At 40.3% G+C, this 18,445-nt stretch overlaps 2 protein-coding genes across 2 annotated transcripts in view; one reads left to right on the forward strand and one right to left on the reverse strand.

Moving 5' to 3' along the window:
* Positions 1–14,320, reverse strand: part of LOC106821624 (putative oxidoreductase GLYR1 homolog) — a 151,482-nt gene extending 137,162 nt beyond the window's left edge. Inside the window, exons 1-8 of the mRNA XM_014826516.1 lie at positions 14,248–14,320; positions 14,108–14,144; positions 13,005–13,087; positions 12,377–12,506; positions 11,358–11,486; positions 9,631–9,804; positions 5,402–5,509; positions 2,099–2,188 (exon numbers count right to left, since the gene is read on the reverse strand). Of these exons, the coding sequence (XP_014682002.1) occupies positions 2,099–2,188; positions 5,402–5,509; positions 9,631–9,804; positions 11,358–11,486; positions 12,377–12,506; positions 13,005–13,087; positions 14,108–14,144; positions 14,248–14,285 (789 nt within the window). The 5' untranslated portion in view covers positions 14,286–14,320. The remainder of the gene's footprint in view (positions 1–2,098; positions 2,189–5,401; positions 5,510–9,630; positions 9,805–11,357; positions 11,487–12,376; positions 12,507–13,004; positions 13,088–14,107; positions 14,145–14,247) is intronic.
* LOC106821637 (hydroxymethylglutaryl-CoA lyase, mitochondrial-like) overlaps positions 8,367–18,445 on the forward strand; it is a 13,858-nt gene continuing 3,779 nt past the window's right edge. The window contains exons 1-6 of the mRNA XM_014826527.1: positions 8,367–8,381; positions 14,814–14,888; positions 15,250–15,357; positions 16,101–16,196; positions 16,559–16,617; positions 17,096–17,185. Coding sequence (XP_014682013.1) covers positions 16,101–16,196; positions 16,559–16,617; positions 17,096–17,185 — 245 coding nt within the window. The 5' untranslated portion in view covers positions 8,367–8,381; positions 14,814–14,888; positions 15,250–15,357. The remainder of the gene's footprint in view (positions 8,382–14,813; positions 14,889–15,249; positions 15,358–16,100; positions 16,197–16,558; positions 16,618–17,095; positions 17,186–18,445) is intronic.

The following is an 18,445-nucleotide window of genomic DNA, read 5'->3' on the forward strand; positions in this document are numbered from 1 at the left end:
GACAGGTACGCGCTCGGGGTGTAGGCAGGCAGGCAGGCCGGCGCTCGGGGTGTAGGCAGGCTGGCAGGCAAGCATGCACACGCTCGGCCCGGGTGTAGGCAGGCAGGCAGGCAGGCAGGCCAGCGCTCGGGGTGTAGGCAGGCAGGCAGGCAGGCGCTCGGGGTGTAGGCAGGCAGGCAGGCCGGCGCTCGGGGTGTAGGCAGGCAGACAGGTACGCGCTCGGGGTGTAGGCAGGCAGGCAGGCCGGCGCTCGGGGTGTAGGCAGGCAGGCAGGCAAGCATGCACACGCTCGGCCCGGGTGTAGGCAGGCAGGCAGGCAGGCAGGCCAGCGCTCGGGGTGTAGGCAGGCAGACAGGCACACACTCGAGGTGTAGGCAGGCAGGCAGGCACGTGCTCGGGATGTAGGCAGGCAGGCAGGCACGCGCTCGGGGTGTAGGCAGGCAGGCAGGCAGGCACGTGCTCGGGGGAAAGGTCTCTTAAATATGGGCAACGTGGAGCAGCAAGTACATGACAGGGTCGCTCACATCGTCTCCTTGCCCCGTCTCTCGTCATTTCATGGGCCCAGTGGGAGATGCAGCCTGTCTGGAAAATTAACGTCACGTGTCGAGGAAGACAATGGTGACAGACTAGGCTGGAAATGATGGCGTTGTCTGGGCTGGAAATGGCCTTAGTGTATGTGAGCAAGGCAAACTAGCCTGGCCAGATGTGTAAAAAGTCTGAGCAAGTAATGGTGTCAGTTTTCAAAGACAACAGACAGCCCTGGCAGTAGTCACATAACACGGCTATCTTACGTGGATTGCTAATGCCATTTACTGAGCTCCCAGCTGTATGATAAAACGGGTGCATAAAAGGTTAGAGATCAAGTTCATCCATTAAGTTAGCAGACTGCAATAGAGTGCACGAAAAAGTTAAAGTTGGGCTTTTGATGCAGAATGTTTTTTTTTATTTTAATATCGCCTAAATGCAATTTATTCGTCGTAAAATTTCCTCGCTGAGATGGAAAAACATCCTGAGCTTACAAGATCAACCAGCACATGAATTATTTGGGAGAATTTGCAATGCTACTGAATTGTGCCCGCAATAAAAACAATTTAATGTTGCTTTAATCAATGATTGCACTCCGACATGCAAACCTAGATGGCAAGTTCAAATATCACATAAGAATTCTGTAGGATTTCACGTTTGATGCTCCACACTACATTCAAGCCACGCTAAGCAAATACGGGCCAGATGGTTGTGTGTTGCAAGTACAGCATGGCACGTAATACAAGTAGCCGATAAACAGGAAGAGTTAAACTTGAATTTAGAACAGGCAGGAAGGAGGAGTACCTACAGCTATTTCGCTTCTTCGATAATCATCGCTGCAGCGATAGACACTTGATGAGCCTGCTACTGCTGCTAACATCTACCTCTATATATATATGCAGCATGTGTTTGGATCAGCACAGATACTCAAGGAAGTCAATTTAAATAAGATCACTAAGTTTTCTCAACGATAATGCTCCCGAATTAAAATAATATTAGCCTACCAATTTTGAATTTTTCTGCATTGGTTTCACACGCTCCACAACGTGGCAAGGGCTAATTTTGCTCTGACATTTTATCAGTTTTTACTATATATTTTCACAGGATTCCCTGTAAATTGCCAAGTGTGCACTGCTGAATCTTATTAGTTCTTGCAGTCATGGAATTTCACAAAAAATTCCAAGCATTATATAGAAATTATAGTCATTATAAAAGAGAATAAATTACAGATTTTGAAGCTTTGGTAGGTAAATATGCAGATAAGTAGGTGGATATGTAGGTAGAGAGGGAGATAGGTAGGCAGGTGGGTATGTAGGTAGGTTATTATAATGATCAATTCTTTAAAATATATATCAAATACTTCTCCCTAACAGCATCATCATCCATCTTTTGGAGAAACGAAGTAACTTTGCCATTGTCAAAATATCGGTAAATCAGTTACGGTTTATGATTTATTTAACACACAAAAATTGGAAATTAGCAAAAAAAAACTCTTCAAAATGGGTCATTTTTAGAGGGTTGGCCCGGTAAAGGCAAACAAGAATATTTTTTATTTAATTTGTTCATGCCTTACCTCTGATAATCGATCGACGATTCGGGTCATCTCCACTTCTTTATCGCTGGCAGGCAAATTTGGCTTCGAGGCCTTCAACTCCTTCTTTACCTGATGGGAAAAACACGAGTGATGATACAGACGCGGTTATGACAGTGTGCAACACGCTAATAGCACCAGAATACCCATCACTGCTATTAGCTGGCAGTAGCCGATGGAAGATTTCAGGAGTACAAGGAAGAGCAAAACTCAAAGGTGGAAAATGGAGTAGAAATTCAAAGCTCTGCTCAATCTTGAGTGTTGCTCTTACAAAGAAAACGTGTGAAGTAGATGTTTACAACGGATTAAAAGATTATTGTTAGTTACCTGAAGTGGGGATCTACTGATGTGGATTTAAACCCTTGAGTCCAGTATAAAATAAAGAAACCGAAAACAACACAACAACAACCTGAGCCCACTTACCTACTGAGATTTAGCAGATAAATATAAAGTTGGCCAAATTGTGACCATGTGATATCACGTTGGAACCTTGATTTTATGTAAATTTACATTTTTGGGGCTGCTATGCAATGTTAATTCACCACCTCATCATCATTCATCACCTCAACATTTGTATTTTACATCATAAAAGCTATATTATAACTAGAAACGAGCAGTTGTCGCCAACTACATGTATCCCCGTGATCTAGTATGAATGGAATATCTCTGTAAAGAGTGTAGAAGGCACGGTAAAAGTTAAATAAAGTCGGCAAGCACAAAGGTTCCGGCGTGTAGACAAACCTGTTGTGCCGGCTTCAGATGTGGAAGTATATGGAATCTGGTTACCTCTAGGAGGCCGAAGAGGAAATGTAAGTCGACAGTGAAAGCAAACTAAGGTTAAGGGCAGTGGTCGGTTTTGGTATGCTGCCGAACCAGACTTCTCCCAAAGATGTGTAAGCCATACCAATTTGGTCTCGCGCTAACGGTCAATTACGGGGCGCCGAGTTAGAGAGCGGAAGGAATATGATGCAAGCGTCAAGTTAAAGGTGAAATAAGGTCGGCAGTGAGCCCGTGGTTTTGTACCCGATCTCGGTATGCATTCAAGGATTTGGCATGAAGGTGCGTATATGCCGGTAAAGCGAAGACGCAATCGTTTTTGGTGTGGGCGGAGTGCATCGTTGGCCATGGTAAAACATTTCTTGTTGAAATACTTGATAGAAGCCTGGTAACCTGTGCTGTTTTACCCGATTGTCATGGACATTTGGCACACAGGGCGATATAACGGTCCTTAATAATATATATATATATTATATATTATATATTTCATGACAATCATAAATTTAATATATAAATTTACATACAATGTATAATACAAAATATTAATGTAAATTTTAATTTGTTTAAATTACATTTTTTTTTTTAATATAAATTTAAATTATGAAATTTTCAATACAAATATATAAATTCATGACGCAATCGGGTAAAAAGCTGCAGAACTTAATGTTCTAGAATATTTCGAGCACAAAATGTTGTTTACCAATGGCAAACCGATGACTGCCACACCAAAAACGCATAAGGCGTCTTCACTTTACGATAACGCACCTTCATGCGAAATTTGAAGATGATCCGAGAAGAACTGCAGCCGGTAGAGCGTTCACAAGGAAATCTCTGCGGCGCCGGCGCGACGATGCCAAACCCCTAGTATCCCCACGAACTTCGTTCGGGTGATACAATAACTCATATCCGCATAGACCTTCCAGCAGTTAACAATAAACACGTCACATATTTGTTACTATGACAATGACCTCTTCCACTGTTCTTTGTCTCTCAATTGGGTTACATTCCTACGAATTACCACTCAACTTAACCTGGCTTTATTCTGGATTGATATTCATAGGATATTCACGCCTACACTCGTAAAAAAAGCGTGTAAAAAGAAGAAAAATAAGTGAGAATCACTCTCCCTGAGAATTTCACGAGGCATGTCATGTATGAACGGATGGAGGGCCCGGGAGAGGATTGTACCAATTGGAGTTGATTACATGTGTCATAGGCGGCCCCAATACACAGGTAACCTCGATCAGTTAGGAGACGTATACGGGAAGCTGCGAAAACTGCAACTTTGTTGGGATTGTAAAAAGTAAACATAGCTGGAAATGAAGGCTTGCGATAATGCAATTAAGGCATGTTGGAGGATTTATGGCATGTCACAAATTAGCTTCAGATTTCAATGCACATCAGACCCAACATGAGTTAAATGCCTGGGAAGAAACCTGTATACAGACAGATGTTAGACACGACTTTAAGCAACTCAATGTCTATGCTAGGGCTAGGCAAAACTACATTTTAATAAAAGCAAAGAAACTATCTACTTTTTGATGGTAGTGTGCATGGCAACACAAATGATTAATTAGCCTTGGATAAATGGGACCTTCATGAAATAGAAGTAAATCTATTTCAGGGACTAAAATCCTATTTAATTAGGTCATGAGCTTAAACTTCAACTATAAAAGCACCGCCTTTCAGATCAAGCTGAACCCGGCAATCTGCGATCATGGCAACAGTAACTATTCGTAATGTAACAGTACGTAACTATATGTAATATATTATCTGCACGTCGCATCAATTCGTCTTTAGAAACCCATTTATGCTATTATTGCACACACTTTGTGTAACCCAGCCACAGCAAGTGAGATGGTACGTATATGCCATGTAATTATTTAATCGCCTGCAAAGGATTACGACTAGTTAATTGCTTGCCAAGCATGGATTATGTAATAAGTAAATTCTAGACACATGCTCAGGATATTCTTTAGAGTAGTTGGCTTAAAAACTTGCTGCACACAATATTTTATGCCAACGGTAATTAGAAATCTATTTTTAAAATATCCCAACGTTGCTGCAGCATATTCATGATTAGTATAAGAGTGAGTCGTCTCCTGGATACGGCTGTAACTGTAAACGATAAACTGTTTCCCAGAAGCACTGTCTGCAAACGGGACAGGTAAGGAGGATAAACTCTCTCCCCAAGCAGTGAGGGAATACAGGTTAGTTAAGGGGGATAACCACTTTCCTAAATGCAGTGTCTGCAGAAGGATAGGTAAGAAGGATAAAATATCTTCCAAATTCATTGAGCAGATTCAGGATATATGAGTGGGATAAACTCTCCCAGAGGTACTGTCTGCAAACAGGAAAGGGAAGCAATGTAAACTTCCGCCTGGATGCACTGGGGGTATACAGGATAGGGGAATGAGCTCTTTCCCTGATACATTAAAGAAAATTAAAGTCGACTCAACTACCGAGAGTAAGTTAGGATCGAGCATCTCTGTCCGTGAACATACGCACCTTCTTGAGGAGCGGTCCCTCGTCGGAGCTACTGGATGCCCTCCGTCCCTGCACCCTTCTAGACGAGTCTCGCTTGGCTCTCTCCATGCCAGCCGACCTCTGCTCCACCTGCAAGCAGTCATTACAGTACTTAAGCCATCATAGACAAGATCTCGAAAGATGCGAAGTCTCGTGAATTTGAAAGTATATGCACGACAGAGTAATGCGTTGCCACCGCGGAGTTCAGGAACTTGTGACGGCGCGCAGACGCTTATCTAACAAAGAGGGAAATGGCAGAGCATTATAAGGAACACGAGATTTCCTAAACGTTAAATGTTAAAACGTGAAATGTCTCAACGAGAATTGCTGGATACCAATGACGTGAAGTTACATTAATAGTTTCACAGTGTGAGGCAATGCAATAATATTCATCCAACACTATCATCCAATCGTGCTATGGCAGTATGAATATTGGGAATAGAGCATTTATGACATGCACCTAGGTGAAAATGCCCAGTGTTCCTATTATTGAAAAAAAATGCATACTTAAAAGCACTACACGTTCATGTATGGTATTGATTTCAATAACCAGGAACCCTAACAGATAGAGATTTATGATGTACATATAACATGCAAGTTTCATTTACAGGTGGTGGGGACAAGAATTCTTTTCAGATTGCCTTCTTGATTCAGATTGCCTTTCTTTGTGTCATTTACAAACGATTATATTCAGTGATCAATACATCCTACGCATGGAAATCGAAACACATATGCATGCTTCCATTCCGCTAAGGGTAGTTTTTGCCTGTTCAGCAGCTAAGACCTCATTGCAGCAGATAACTACGCATGTTAATTGGACTCGTTGCAAGACAAATGATTAACTAGCCTTGAGTGGACGTCCGTTTCATTAAATGGAAATAAATTTATTTTAGGAACTAAAATCCGAGAGCTTAAACTATAGCTTTGAAAATAATGCCATTCAGATCACGCTCAAACAAACAGCTTCACTGTGCGTATGTAGCACACATTCACTATATACAGGCTTTTCTCATTAGGTATACCGAGTGAAGAAATGAAATCCGTTGTGTTGAAAATCAACCAATTGTCACCTAGATGTAACCTACACGTATAAATAGCAAGTAAATTTCATGAAATATTTAATAAAGTATGAAAAACCTCAATCTGCCATTTTATTCTTTCCCTCTACGTTTGATTATAGTACACGTTTTTTTTCATAATGACCATATATTCTAAGTAATTAGTATGGCCATGATACACTTTTATGGGGTTATTACATGGACAAGAAAAATAAGGAACTTGCATCTGACCCTTCTTTGAGGATATAATACATCACTGGATATTACTACATACTGTGGAATGCACTTTTCACACTGGTACCCAGTCACCTGTCACATTGTTTAGTTCCGTACACTATTATACTGTAGAACGACTAATAAATAAACCAGATTTCGTAATTACAGTGCACTTCCATTTAATTTTTTGCTAGTTTTATCCCATTTCCGTTTTCGCATTATATACCATTTTCATTATCCAACAACCTACAGGATTCATTTAGGTTGGCTTATTGAGACACAGCTGTACAATTAATTGCGTGTAAAAAATGCGTCTTGCCTCATACATTGGCAATTTTATGGCCGACCAATTTCAGTCGTGTCATTTATTCAAAGCAATTAGTGTGTGTAATTACCTATCTATTACCAGCCATATATTACAGTAAATTTCATCTGGCACCACTAGAAAATGGACGTTTGACAGAGTGAAATAAAACGGAGTAGTTATTCCATTTTTAATTGTGGGATTATAGATACAGAAACCAATTGGGCAATACCGTTTATAGAATCTTGATTCACTTCAAATTAAACATGACATGTACAATTAATTACATGTACTTAATTTATTTTGAAACTATTTCTAACCTAGTCTAAAGATACTTTATATTTATAACACTGGTGAGTGTTGGTCTTTCTTCTGGTGCCACTAGTTTGAAAGTACCATTACATAGTGCTGGATAATCGAGATGTGTACCAGGTTCTTGCAGAGGCATCTGTATAGCGATATTTTGTTTAACGGTGACCCTATCATATGACGTCACGTGTTCACACAATTACAAAAATTTTTGTATTATGGGTAACAACTATGACAATTTTTGTCTGAGGGGATTCTTGCCTCTGGTCAGGCTAGGAGATTTTTATCTCAGCTACGATCCATGTGCAGATTTTCCCTGCGCTAAATGACCAAATTATGACCCACCCTGATTGACATAAGAGACATAAAGGGGTGGACACACTAGTCGATTTTTCATGCGGTCGAGCCGCTCGGCTAAGCCGGCCTGCTGAAATCGCCTAGTGTGTCCAGTGAGTCGCGTTCGATTTTCGAGTCGGCCGGCTGAGTCGCCCGAATCAAACATGTTTGATAAAATCAGGCGATTATTTGAGTCGCGCGACTATATTCAATGCGCGCCCGAACAATGCAATACTATACAATGCTCTACTACGTGCGCCCGAATGTGCAATTCATCAGCCAATCAAACGGTGACATTTTCAATCATGTGACTATCATCATCATTCAACCAGGCGGCTCAATCGCATGAAAAATTGGCTAGTGTGTCCACAGCTTTAGTCGCCCGACTCAGCCGAGCGGCTCAAATGGTAGTAAATACATTTCGTGTTTATTTACCATTATTTTTTTTATTGAGAAGTTTCAAGTGCCTGTGCTTGTTCCTACGATGCCCCTACGCTGAGATAATAAGCGGTGAAAATCTGGTATTTTTGCCGAAAACCGATTTGCGATAGCTTCAGGAAACCTTGCCTGTTTCCGTCATTGACGTCTGTTATTGATTGCCATAGTGATGACCCCCACCTCACGCTGGATGTAGTAAACTCTGTAGTAATGACGCGCTACCATGGCGCTACACAGCGGCGACTGGAAGCAACATACTGGCCACAGAACGAGAGAGGGTCGCAGCCAACGGGGATCTCGAGTCGGTTTACGGCAAAAATACCAGATTTTCACCGCTCATTTTCTCAGCGTAGGGGCATCGTAGGGACAAGCCGTTTGTTTTATATTAGCAAGGAAGGACAGCTGAACAATAATACCGCAAAGAATCGTCAAAATAAAATGGGCAAAGTTTTTTAATTCGACTAATACTGCAACATGGTTTCAGCATTTTACCATTGTACGCTTCCTTCTTAATACGCTCTTGAATATATTAATTATTAGCTCATCTGACATAGTCAGATGCAGCTTGTAGAATCGCATGATCGTCCGTCCGTCCGTCCGTCCGTGCGTCCGTGCGTCCGTCCGTGCGTCCGTCCGTCAACAGTTGGGCACAAATCTTAACCGCTCGATGTACGGTCACGATATTCGGGAGGTGGGGGGGTAATCCGAAAACGAGTTGGGATGTCGAAGCTGGGGGTCAAAGGTCAAAGGTCAAGAGGTGTAAAAGAAGGGGGAACATTCCCTCCTTAACTTAAGGTATAAGGAGGAAATGCAGAATTGCGGCACAAATCTAAACGGCTTGACCTAGGCTCATGGTAGTCGGTGTATAGCATCATGGTAGGAAATGCCATCACTGTGCTGAAATTGTAGGTCACAGGTCAAAGGTCAATTGGGCACAGCGGTTGATGGTCAAAGGTCAGTCTGACGGAGCGATTGAAAAACTTTTTTGTTTCAGTGTATAGTACCTTTTTTGTGTGTTACATGTAACTTATGCCACTGCCAGTTAATGTGGTGGTGATAGTACTGTGTAGTTTTTGCCTGCGTTAATTAGTTACAGGTGGCAGCTCTCTATTTCAGCCTGTAGGCTTGCATAGGTAAATGAGACTATCATCATCATTCAACCAGGCGGCTCAATCGCATGAAAAATTGGCTAGTGTGTCCACAGCTTTAGTCGCCCGACTCAGCCGAGCGGCTCAATCGCATGAAAAGTCGGCTAGTGTGTCCACAGCTTAAGATTGCATTCTCTCATCATGCTGGCACTTCTCGCTGCAAATACCTCTCCAGGAAGATGGCCAGATAGAAGGTAAGACGGGGGCAGGTAGAGGCACGTGAGCCAGAATTTATAATTTACACGGAATCACCAGTTTTGGTGCCCTGGAACAGATTAAACCTTTAACATGTAATTCTTAGACATGTTTAACGGTAGCCATGTATTATGATGGTCTTCGGGGAACCAGATACCATCTCGATACGAGATTCAGTTGTAAACTGACACTCGTCGCACACCATACCTTTTCAACTTTCTTCTTCATGGTGGGAGTAGCCGACAGAGCTGGCTTTGCATTCGATATAATGGCTGCTTTTTCTGGCTTCTCGACGACTTTCACTGGTTTCTCCAGTTTTTCGGGTTTCTCCGGTTTTTCGGGTTTCTCCTCGCTCTTCGGACTGTCCAGTGCAGACACCTGCTGAAATTCAAAGGGAAACGTGAGGAGCGCTGCGGGAATCAACGATTAAACCTGTGGCTGCCACAATCCACGTCCTCATTCCTGCCTTCCTGCTGGGCGACAACTCACTCCCTTCGTGGATTACACCTTTGTGTTACCTACTGCCTGTAATAAACGATAGTTAGTTCTATACGCACACTCACTGAGCAAGAGTTAGTGCCGACGAGAAACGAGTGTTAATGTGTGGTATATGCAGTCGACGAATGACCGAGGAATGTAACTGGTTGAGAAGGTAAAATGTGATAGCGATGTAGACACAAGAAACAGAGCGTAAACCCGAAACAAAAAAGAGTGAGTGACAATGAGAAGATGAGGAAGTAAGTGAGAGATTTGCAACATGACCAGATGGTGTGCATTAAAGAACAGGCATACAACCACACCAGCAGAAACCATAGGAGATAGACAGCTTTCTCTTATTTAAACATACATCATTTATACAAAACATACTAATGAGTAGAAAGTTATTCCAAGTTGCAAACAGCTCTCTAGGCAGATGTGCAGCTTTTTTTGTCGCATTCTAGCTAACCATATCAGTTAGCAATGTAATAACTCAATGTGTTTTCAGTTAGTGTTTACTTACAATAGTATCATTCTTAGCCACATCAAATATTCCAGCAGCCAGTAATATGGCCAACAATTAACACTAAAATGCAGGATATTTCAACTTTTTTAAACTGGCTTTTAACCTTTTAAAATAATTTGCATGCTAAGTAATCACTGGACAGCTAATTTGTATATATCAGTACATTGGATTAGCGTTTTAGTTTTTCCGATTGAGTTCTTTGGTCCATTTTCTGATAGAAATCTGTTCTTGCCCCCAATGAACACATCTTTTCAGCATACTGTTCTTATGGTAGTTCTCAATTTAACCCTATACTGCAAATATTAACACAGTAGGTGATTTCCCTTTTCTGATTATTTTGGTAAACAGAAGAGTGTCCACTGATGCCATCGCATACCTTACTTTCACTGAATCAAAGAGGAGGAGCAGAGATGCAAACCCCACAAAGAAGGTAAAGTGTGCACAGGGATAGGTCATTCAAACTACATAGCATGGATCACAAATAAAGCAGTTAAATTAAAGGATGGTGGAGAAGAAAAAAATAATAAGGATAGTCGGGTAGTAAACCTATGTGTGGCAGGGTTTCCACCAGCCCCTTATTTGAGAGGGGAGAGGGGAGACATACCTCACATCACAATTAACCATCTCGGTGCAATTGATTTTCAAGCCAAAATTGAAAAGACCTCCAAAAACATCTCACAACACATTGAAATATGTTTTACATATTCACGTGTTACATCTCTATTCGTGTCGATAAAACAAAAGAATGCCGCATAATTTAGGTTTCGAAATTTCCAAATGGTTCCTCAGGAACTGCCATTAGCAGTCGGGTGGGACAGGCAAACCCACACGGCATCCACCATCTCTTCGTGCAGAACTCTATTGCCCTGTAACCGTGCCGCCCCCCTCCCCACCATGCGGAACCCTGGGGGAAACCCTGTTTAGGTTTTACCTTCCCAGCAAATGGCGTTCTGGAATAGTCTTTTGCAGGCGGCACGAATTTCTTGCCTGTCGCGTTTTCAGGGCGTATCAAGTTCAGCTCCTCATCAATGCTGGGCAGATCTGCTGTCTTTACCGGCGGCTGTGCAATGCAACACGAGTCCGCGAGAGGAGAGAAATACCAAATTTCAGTTGCAAGATCACACCGGATCGGAAGCCATGTAAACGCCACGCTTTAAACGCGCGCACCATTCGTGCGTGGCTGATTACGACTGAATCTGATATCTCCCGGGATCGATTTTCTAATGCGTGCACAAAATCTAAAACAAAAGGGTTAGGGTACAGGTGCATGCAGAGGATTGGGGAAGAGGTGTAGGGAGTCATGTTCATCTTCGCATAGATTCAAAGTTCCAGTGTACGTCCAAGTTAAATCATGATTTGTTTCACTGTTTAATAAACGAGTTGCCGGTTTTTGCTCAAAATAAATGCACGATAGCACGGTGTAACACGGAAGTGCTGTTTTAAGTAATAATTTGAAAAAACTACATTTAAATTGTGTCTAGTTTGACCAGCAGCAAATAACGACAACTAATGTTAAACGAAAACTGGCTCAATTATACTGAAATTTATAAACCTGTGTCCTCTGCACAACATTTGTGCTGCAGTATACCATGTAACAGCTAGCACCTAACCTTAAAAAAACCAGGACCCATCATGACCCTTGTCCTAACTACACACAACACACAGCAAAGCTCCACACTAAATTGACGATATTCAACAACCACAATGAAAATGACAGGTAATCTCAAAAAGAGAAGCGTCAAGCAGAAACGTCACAGTCAGAGTATACTAGACTGCAGTTTATTAATTGCAATATGAGAGCAAACTCTCATAATTTTTGCTGCAATGTCGCTGCAAATTGGATATGCACAGCTACGTTTACCTTGGACGACCTTTAGCGTCACAGCAGTATTGCTACAATGCACGCATGCATCCTCCACACAGTGCTGTGTTCGTATGATGCACATATACCTTTGGTTTGTTGGTAAGCAATTCTTCCGCACTCTCACACGCATCTCTGAATGAACCGCCCCGGCCACTCTTCTTGTTGGCTGCCTTGCCCTTCTCGTACATTGATACCAGGTCATCCACGATCCAAGCACTGTAGGGATGAAATAAACACTGGAGAGACTAATCCAGACAAAGGAAATGATTATATTACTGGACACCCACTGATATCAATTATTGATGAGTAATCGGAATTATATTTAAATGCTCTACACAGCAAAAATATAAAAAGACAATCTTAAATTTATCTTGCAGTCTAATAGCTCTACTACAACACTACTACAGCTAATAGTGCAAAATCACCAATGATATATTCTGTATATCATTTTAGCACAGATACACACCAGAAACCACCCTTTATGGCCCATTTTATCAAATTATTAAACAATTTCCTGTAACTAAAGCAATTGGTCTAAGATATTTTTTTGAATTAAATAAATAACATGATATTGTATATGACAGCAAATATATTTACTTGTGTTTGTTCATATCTTAACAAATGCCATTTATATACATCTTTGCATTACTACACATTTCCTAAAGAAGTCTTTTCCTGTAATGGCCATCATAAACATTTTAATTAGTCACTTACTAGTTTTCTGTGCTGAAGAAGAAGACGCATGTCATATTCTTCTTCCCTGCAGGTTTCTTTACATCCTTTGGTGGGACAACAACCTATTAAATACAGTAAATGAACTTTTAGATATAGTGTAAGCCATACACTTTCCTCATTTAAAAAACAACTAATACATGTTTCATACTACTGGAGGACTTTCAATCACTTCTTCAATATCACAAATAGTTCTCACACCAGTGATTAGTGATCAAACAGAACTTCTTAATAAATATATATATTAAACCAGAATGTTTGCTAGAGTTTTTCAAATATAATGACTTGAACAGCCCTTACTACATTTCTATGTCATCTTTAAATCAATTAACTGAACTAGAAAATACTCAATGAAATTTATTAGGTTTCTATATGTCAGTTGTGAATTATAAATGTAGTACTCAATTAAATTTATTAAGTTTCTATATATCAGTTGTGGGTTATAAACGTAGAACTCTCATCAGTGAATGAAATATTTTAATGTATAGTGTAAAACTATAAATTCATGAACAATATATTGCAATAAACGTTTACATCGCTTCAAGTAACATTCTAAATCTTACATTGTAAATAATACTGGGGTCTTACGCTAAGCCTCACCTTGTCTGCAATGTGTGTGCGTGTGTGCATGCATCCGTGTGGGTGTGTGTGCATCACTATGTGTGTGAATGCATGCATGTGTGCATATGTGTGTCACTCTGTGTGTGTGTGTGTCTGTACGTCTGCATGCTTGTGTATTGAGGTGGTTAGGTGTGAGAGCATTCATGTGTTAAGGCGTGTATGTCACTATGACTATGTGTATAACTTGTATCGTTATGTTCCCTGTTGACGTGTTGTGGAGTGTTATCTACCATTTGATTTACCGTTTAGCTGTAGCTGTAGCCAAACAAACATAATAAATGCTATATCGTCCAGAATTACTAACACTGTTCACTTAACTTCCAGCATGCTTCTACCATGTATATATTTTTTGTTATACAAGTGCGATAACCTAATTATTAATTGTCAATATCTGTTGCTGTTTTCAAACTAGCCTACCGTCACAAAGGCAACGCGCCGGTTACGAATTGACGTTCTGTATTTACCTTTCCCGGCCACGGCGGAAAGCCCTTCATTTTCGCCCTGAAATAAACAGATAATAAAATTAAGCAATTGTATCTGGTTGATTAGGTTCTATAATAATGTTAAATGGTCTGCATACTTAGTAGTATCGTAAGAAACTTACCATACTATATCACCAACGTTGTACAATTCCGACGCCATGTCTCAAGCTTCCGAACTTGTTGTGTCAAGATGAAAGCATTATGGGTAATGCCCAATAACGGTGGTATCGCGGTCAAATCAAATACGGCGTCCATACGTATGGCGCTCACTCGCTCACTAGTGAGTGAATATATAGCTTTAGAAATGTTTAATAAATAAGCACATTCAGTGCGATAACTTTTTTCTTTAACTGTAAATAAGTATGTTTAACTTAAAATTACTGAATGCGCTTCTGAAGCTCGTGCATTGTTTTTCTCCCAGAAAGAAAAGCCAAATTACGTGTTTTCCTCAAGAAGAAAAAATTGTGCATACTAGCATTCACAATAAAAGTGAATAAATACAACTATTGTTTTGCCTGATGCCCATGTATGTGTTCAAACAAAATACATGTGTTCATGCTATTACGTGCAGCTTTTACTAAATTTACACAATACACATTTGTATTTTTATGTCATTCTACATACAACATGAGACACAATGTCTATACTAAGTCGCAACCATTCATAGCAGACCATTTCGTATTTTCAGCTCAGTTCATCTACACTTCCAAAATGTGTGAAAATTGTTGAAGTTGGTCCTAGGGATGGGCTACAAAATGTAAAGGTGAGATTTTGTGTCATTATTTCCTCCTAACATTTAGTTGTTTGGCAATACTTAAAGCATTATCTTTGCTGTTTGCCAATATTAGCTTAGGGTAAAATAAATTATCAACTGGATATTAACATTCGACTTGTAAGGTCTATCCTAAATTGGTAAGTAATTGGGTCATTTGACTTGAAAAAGAAATTCACTGTGTAGGTTAGCACGAGGGAAGCACCTCATGTCATGTAACAACGTCCCAGACGTTATCCTAATGTCTTGTGGTAATCTATGCTAAGTTTAATCAGACTTCTAAAGGGTTAATTTTAATGTGAAACTATGAACTGGAAAAAAATACTACAATGAAATTTATTTACCGTTGCAGGACATTGTTGCGACCGCAACTAAAATCGAGTTGATTAATCGTTTGTCGGAGACCGGATTACCTGTCATAGAGGCAACTAGTTTTGTTTCGCCAAAATGGGTGCCACAAGTAAGTAACGTTGACATGCGTGACCGCTAACAGCGGAATATATCTGTTAAAAGTTTTTTATGGGATTATTATGATGATTATTATTACTTGGTCACTGCTGCATCTCAATTAAGCTTCTATTATCAATTATTGTATAAATGGTGGTTTAGAAATAAAGGTCGATAAAATTGGATTGAAGCCATGTCACATCTAAATCATGGTAATTGTAAATACTCATTCTGCAGGATTTCTGTGAATTTCCGAGACCAAGATTGTTGGATATGAAATGTCTGTAAACATTTGATTATATCGTATTTTTTAATTTATGCACTGCTTGAAAGCCAATAGTGTCTGCAATCTGAACATGTACACATAGATCTTCAAATGTTAAAAATGCACGCTAGTGCCTTTTTGTGCTCTTAATTGTCAAATATCCTATGTGCACATAATTAGCAGCTGCTGCCATGGTGCTTCTTACCAGGAAGAAAATCAGGGAGTCTCACTATCCGAGCAAAGCGAGGATGCTGCTGGCGCAAAGCATCCTAGGGGGAGGGTGTGGGAAAAACCGACGATTTTATTTTCATGCAGGGGTAAAATTAGGCCGCCCTCATGCCGTCTCTATCAAATTTCATCCGTCTCATCCAAGAATAGGCCGTCCAAAAGACGGGTAGATGGGTCTCTGGCTAATACACTGGTGCTTGTCAACTATATTGTTGAAGTATAGTCAACCAACCTTTTTATATGGATTAATCTGGTTATTACAGATGGCAGACCACACTGAAGTGATGAAAGGAATCGTCAAACATGCTAATGTTCAATACCCTGTTCTTACACCAAACGTGAAGGGTTTTGAAATGGCGGTAAGTACTGACAATATTTGTTAAATGTAAAATATATTGGATCAAGTACTTCTCTCTAAAAAGTGAGTGAGTGTGTGACACTGAGGCAGTATTCTGGTAAAAGGACATTTAGTGTTTGAAGAATAGTTTAGTGCTTCAAGTGTTTGAAGTGTTGTTAGAAGTCTGACCACCACATATCAGTAAGTAAGCTAAATGAAATTGTTTTATGTAACGCGGTTTTAAACTTCTACATATTTTTTTTATTTTTTGTGCATGCTAGCGATGATATGAGTTTCATTTATAAATATGACATTCTGCTTTGATTATTTATTATATTGGCTATACTAAGAACATCAGTAATTTACCATTACTATATTGCTTAGTATGAAGCAGGAGCAAAGGAGGTGGCCGTATTTGGTGCTGCATCAGAAACATTTTCAAGGTATATTGTAGTACCATGTTTTATTCATTGTACACAACATCATTTATGATATAATGTATACCTGTATAAAAGTAATATTTTTGGTCAGCTTTTATTTTCGACTTTTTCGTTGTCATCAAAAAACTACCCAGGCTTCTACTTTGGTTCTGAACTTTCTGACTTTTACTTGAGATATATAAAACGTGATAATTTTTAAACTAGAAATTGTATGTCTACCTTTACGCAGATTGGACTTATACAGTTTTATTGTATAATATAAAGTTATAACCCTATGCAAATATGTGACACTCAAAATTGTGAATTACATGAATGTGCTTAGAAATAGTTGTACTCCTCTTTATATCATGGGCTGATAACAATTAAATGAAGAACAGACATGTTCTATTCTTGTTTAGATATTTTCCACGGGTCTTTTGTAGATTCGACCTGTATGTATTTTACCTGTATGTAATGGAAACTGTAATGCATTTTCTTTCAGAAAAAACACTAATTGTTCCATTGAGGAGAGTCTCAAAAGGATGGAAGACGTCGTTAGCATGGCTAAAGAGAGAAATATTCCAGTTCGAGCGTCAGTATAAAGTACAATATTTAAGCGATAGTTTGCTGTTGTATTTTAGTGTTCATAGTAACTTAAGATATTTGTCCGGCAGAGAATGTGTTTTATTTGGCATACCGAAGAAGTTATTATAGGCTAAAAGTTGTGAGAATAAAACTCATACGCAGTTGCCATGTTACGCTCTATAGCCCTGCGGCAACTGTACGCGGGCTATAGTTACTAGAGCTATAACAACTATAGCTACTATAAGTTATAACAACTATAACTACTATAACAACTATATATAATGTTGTTATATATAGTCGATATACGCGTGTGTGCTGTAGCTGCAGGTGCGGACTTGTTCTTGCTGCCAGCGGGTCGAATGGGAATTCTTGCCGAGTTGGCCCCTCAATTGCCAGTAGCAGCAGCACCTCCAAAGCTGACTCACTCATGTAAAGTGACATCCAAACTACATCCTGACTACTCATCCAAAGCAGCCTGTTTCTCATGTAGCTATTCCCATTATAAAAAAATTTTTTTTTTTTAATTGGGGCGGAAATAATTTAAACGTGGCGCAACGATTGAAACGGGGGGGGGAGTTTTTCCAAACAGGGCGGGCGCGCCCGGTTTGCGCAACGTAGGGAGAAGCCTGCCTCGTCACTGACGTTTGAACGTTTCCGATGTACAATACTCAGTCAATAGACTACCGACGTATTGTACCTCGGAAACGTCAGTGACGAGGCAAGTAGCAATTTTCTCATATTTGAATAGTCAATAGACAATACTGTGAGTGTCAATACATAGTCAATATCAATAATATGCGAAAAGAGCAATCACATTCACAATAGAAATAGAATATATCAAGAGCGTATTAAGAAGGAGAGCGTACAACGGTGAAATACTGAAACCATGTTGCAGTATTAGTCGAATTAAGAAACTCTGACCGTTTTATTTTGACGATTCTCTGCAGTACTTGATCAGCTGTCCTACCTTGCTAAGATAAAGCAAAACGCTTGTCCTCACAGGCACTTGGAATGTCTCAATAAAAAAAAAACGCAGTGGTTACGCGTCCGGAACCGGTCGCCTAGCCTCCAGGCTACGCACCCGGAACCGGTCGCCTAGCCTCCAGGCTACGCGTTCGGAACCGGTCGCCTAACCTCCAGGCTACGCATCCGGACATCCACTCACACAGTGATTGCGCGACTCGCGTACATGCATAATTGCGCAACGGGACGCTCTGCTGCCATCTATCCTTTCATCCGTCCTCTCTCGCTCTCTCTCTCTCTCTCT

This window comes from Priapulus caudatus, unplaced genomic scaffold (genome assembly GCF_000485595.1).
Source record: "Priapulus caudatus unplaced genomic scaffold, Priapulus_caudatus-5.0.1 Scaffold80, whole genome shotgun sequence".
In the NCBI taxonomy this organism is placed as follows: Eukaryota; Metazoa; Priapulida; class Priapulimorpha; order Priapulimorphida; family Priapulidae; genus Priapulus; species Priapulus caudatus.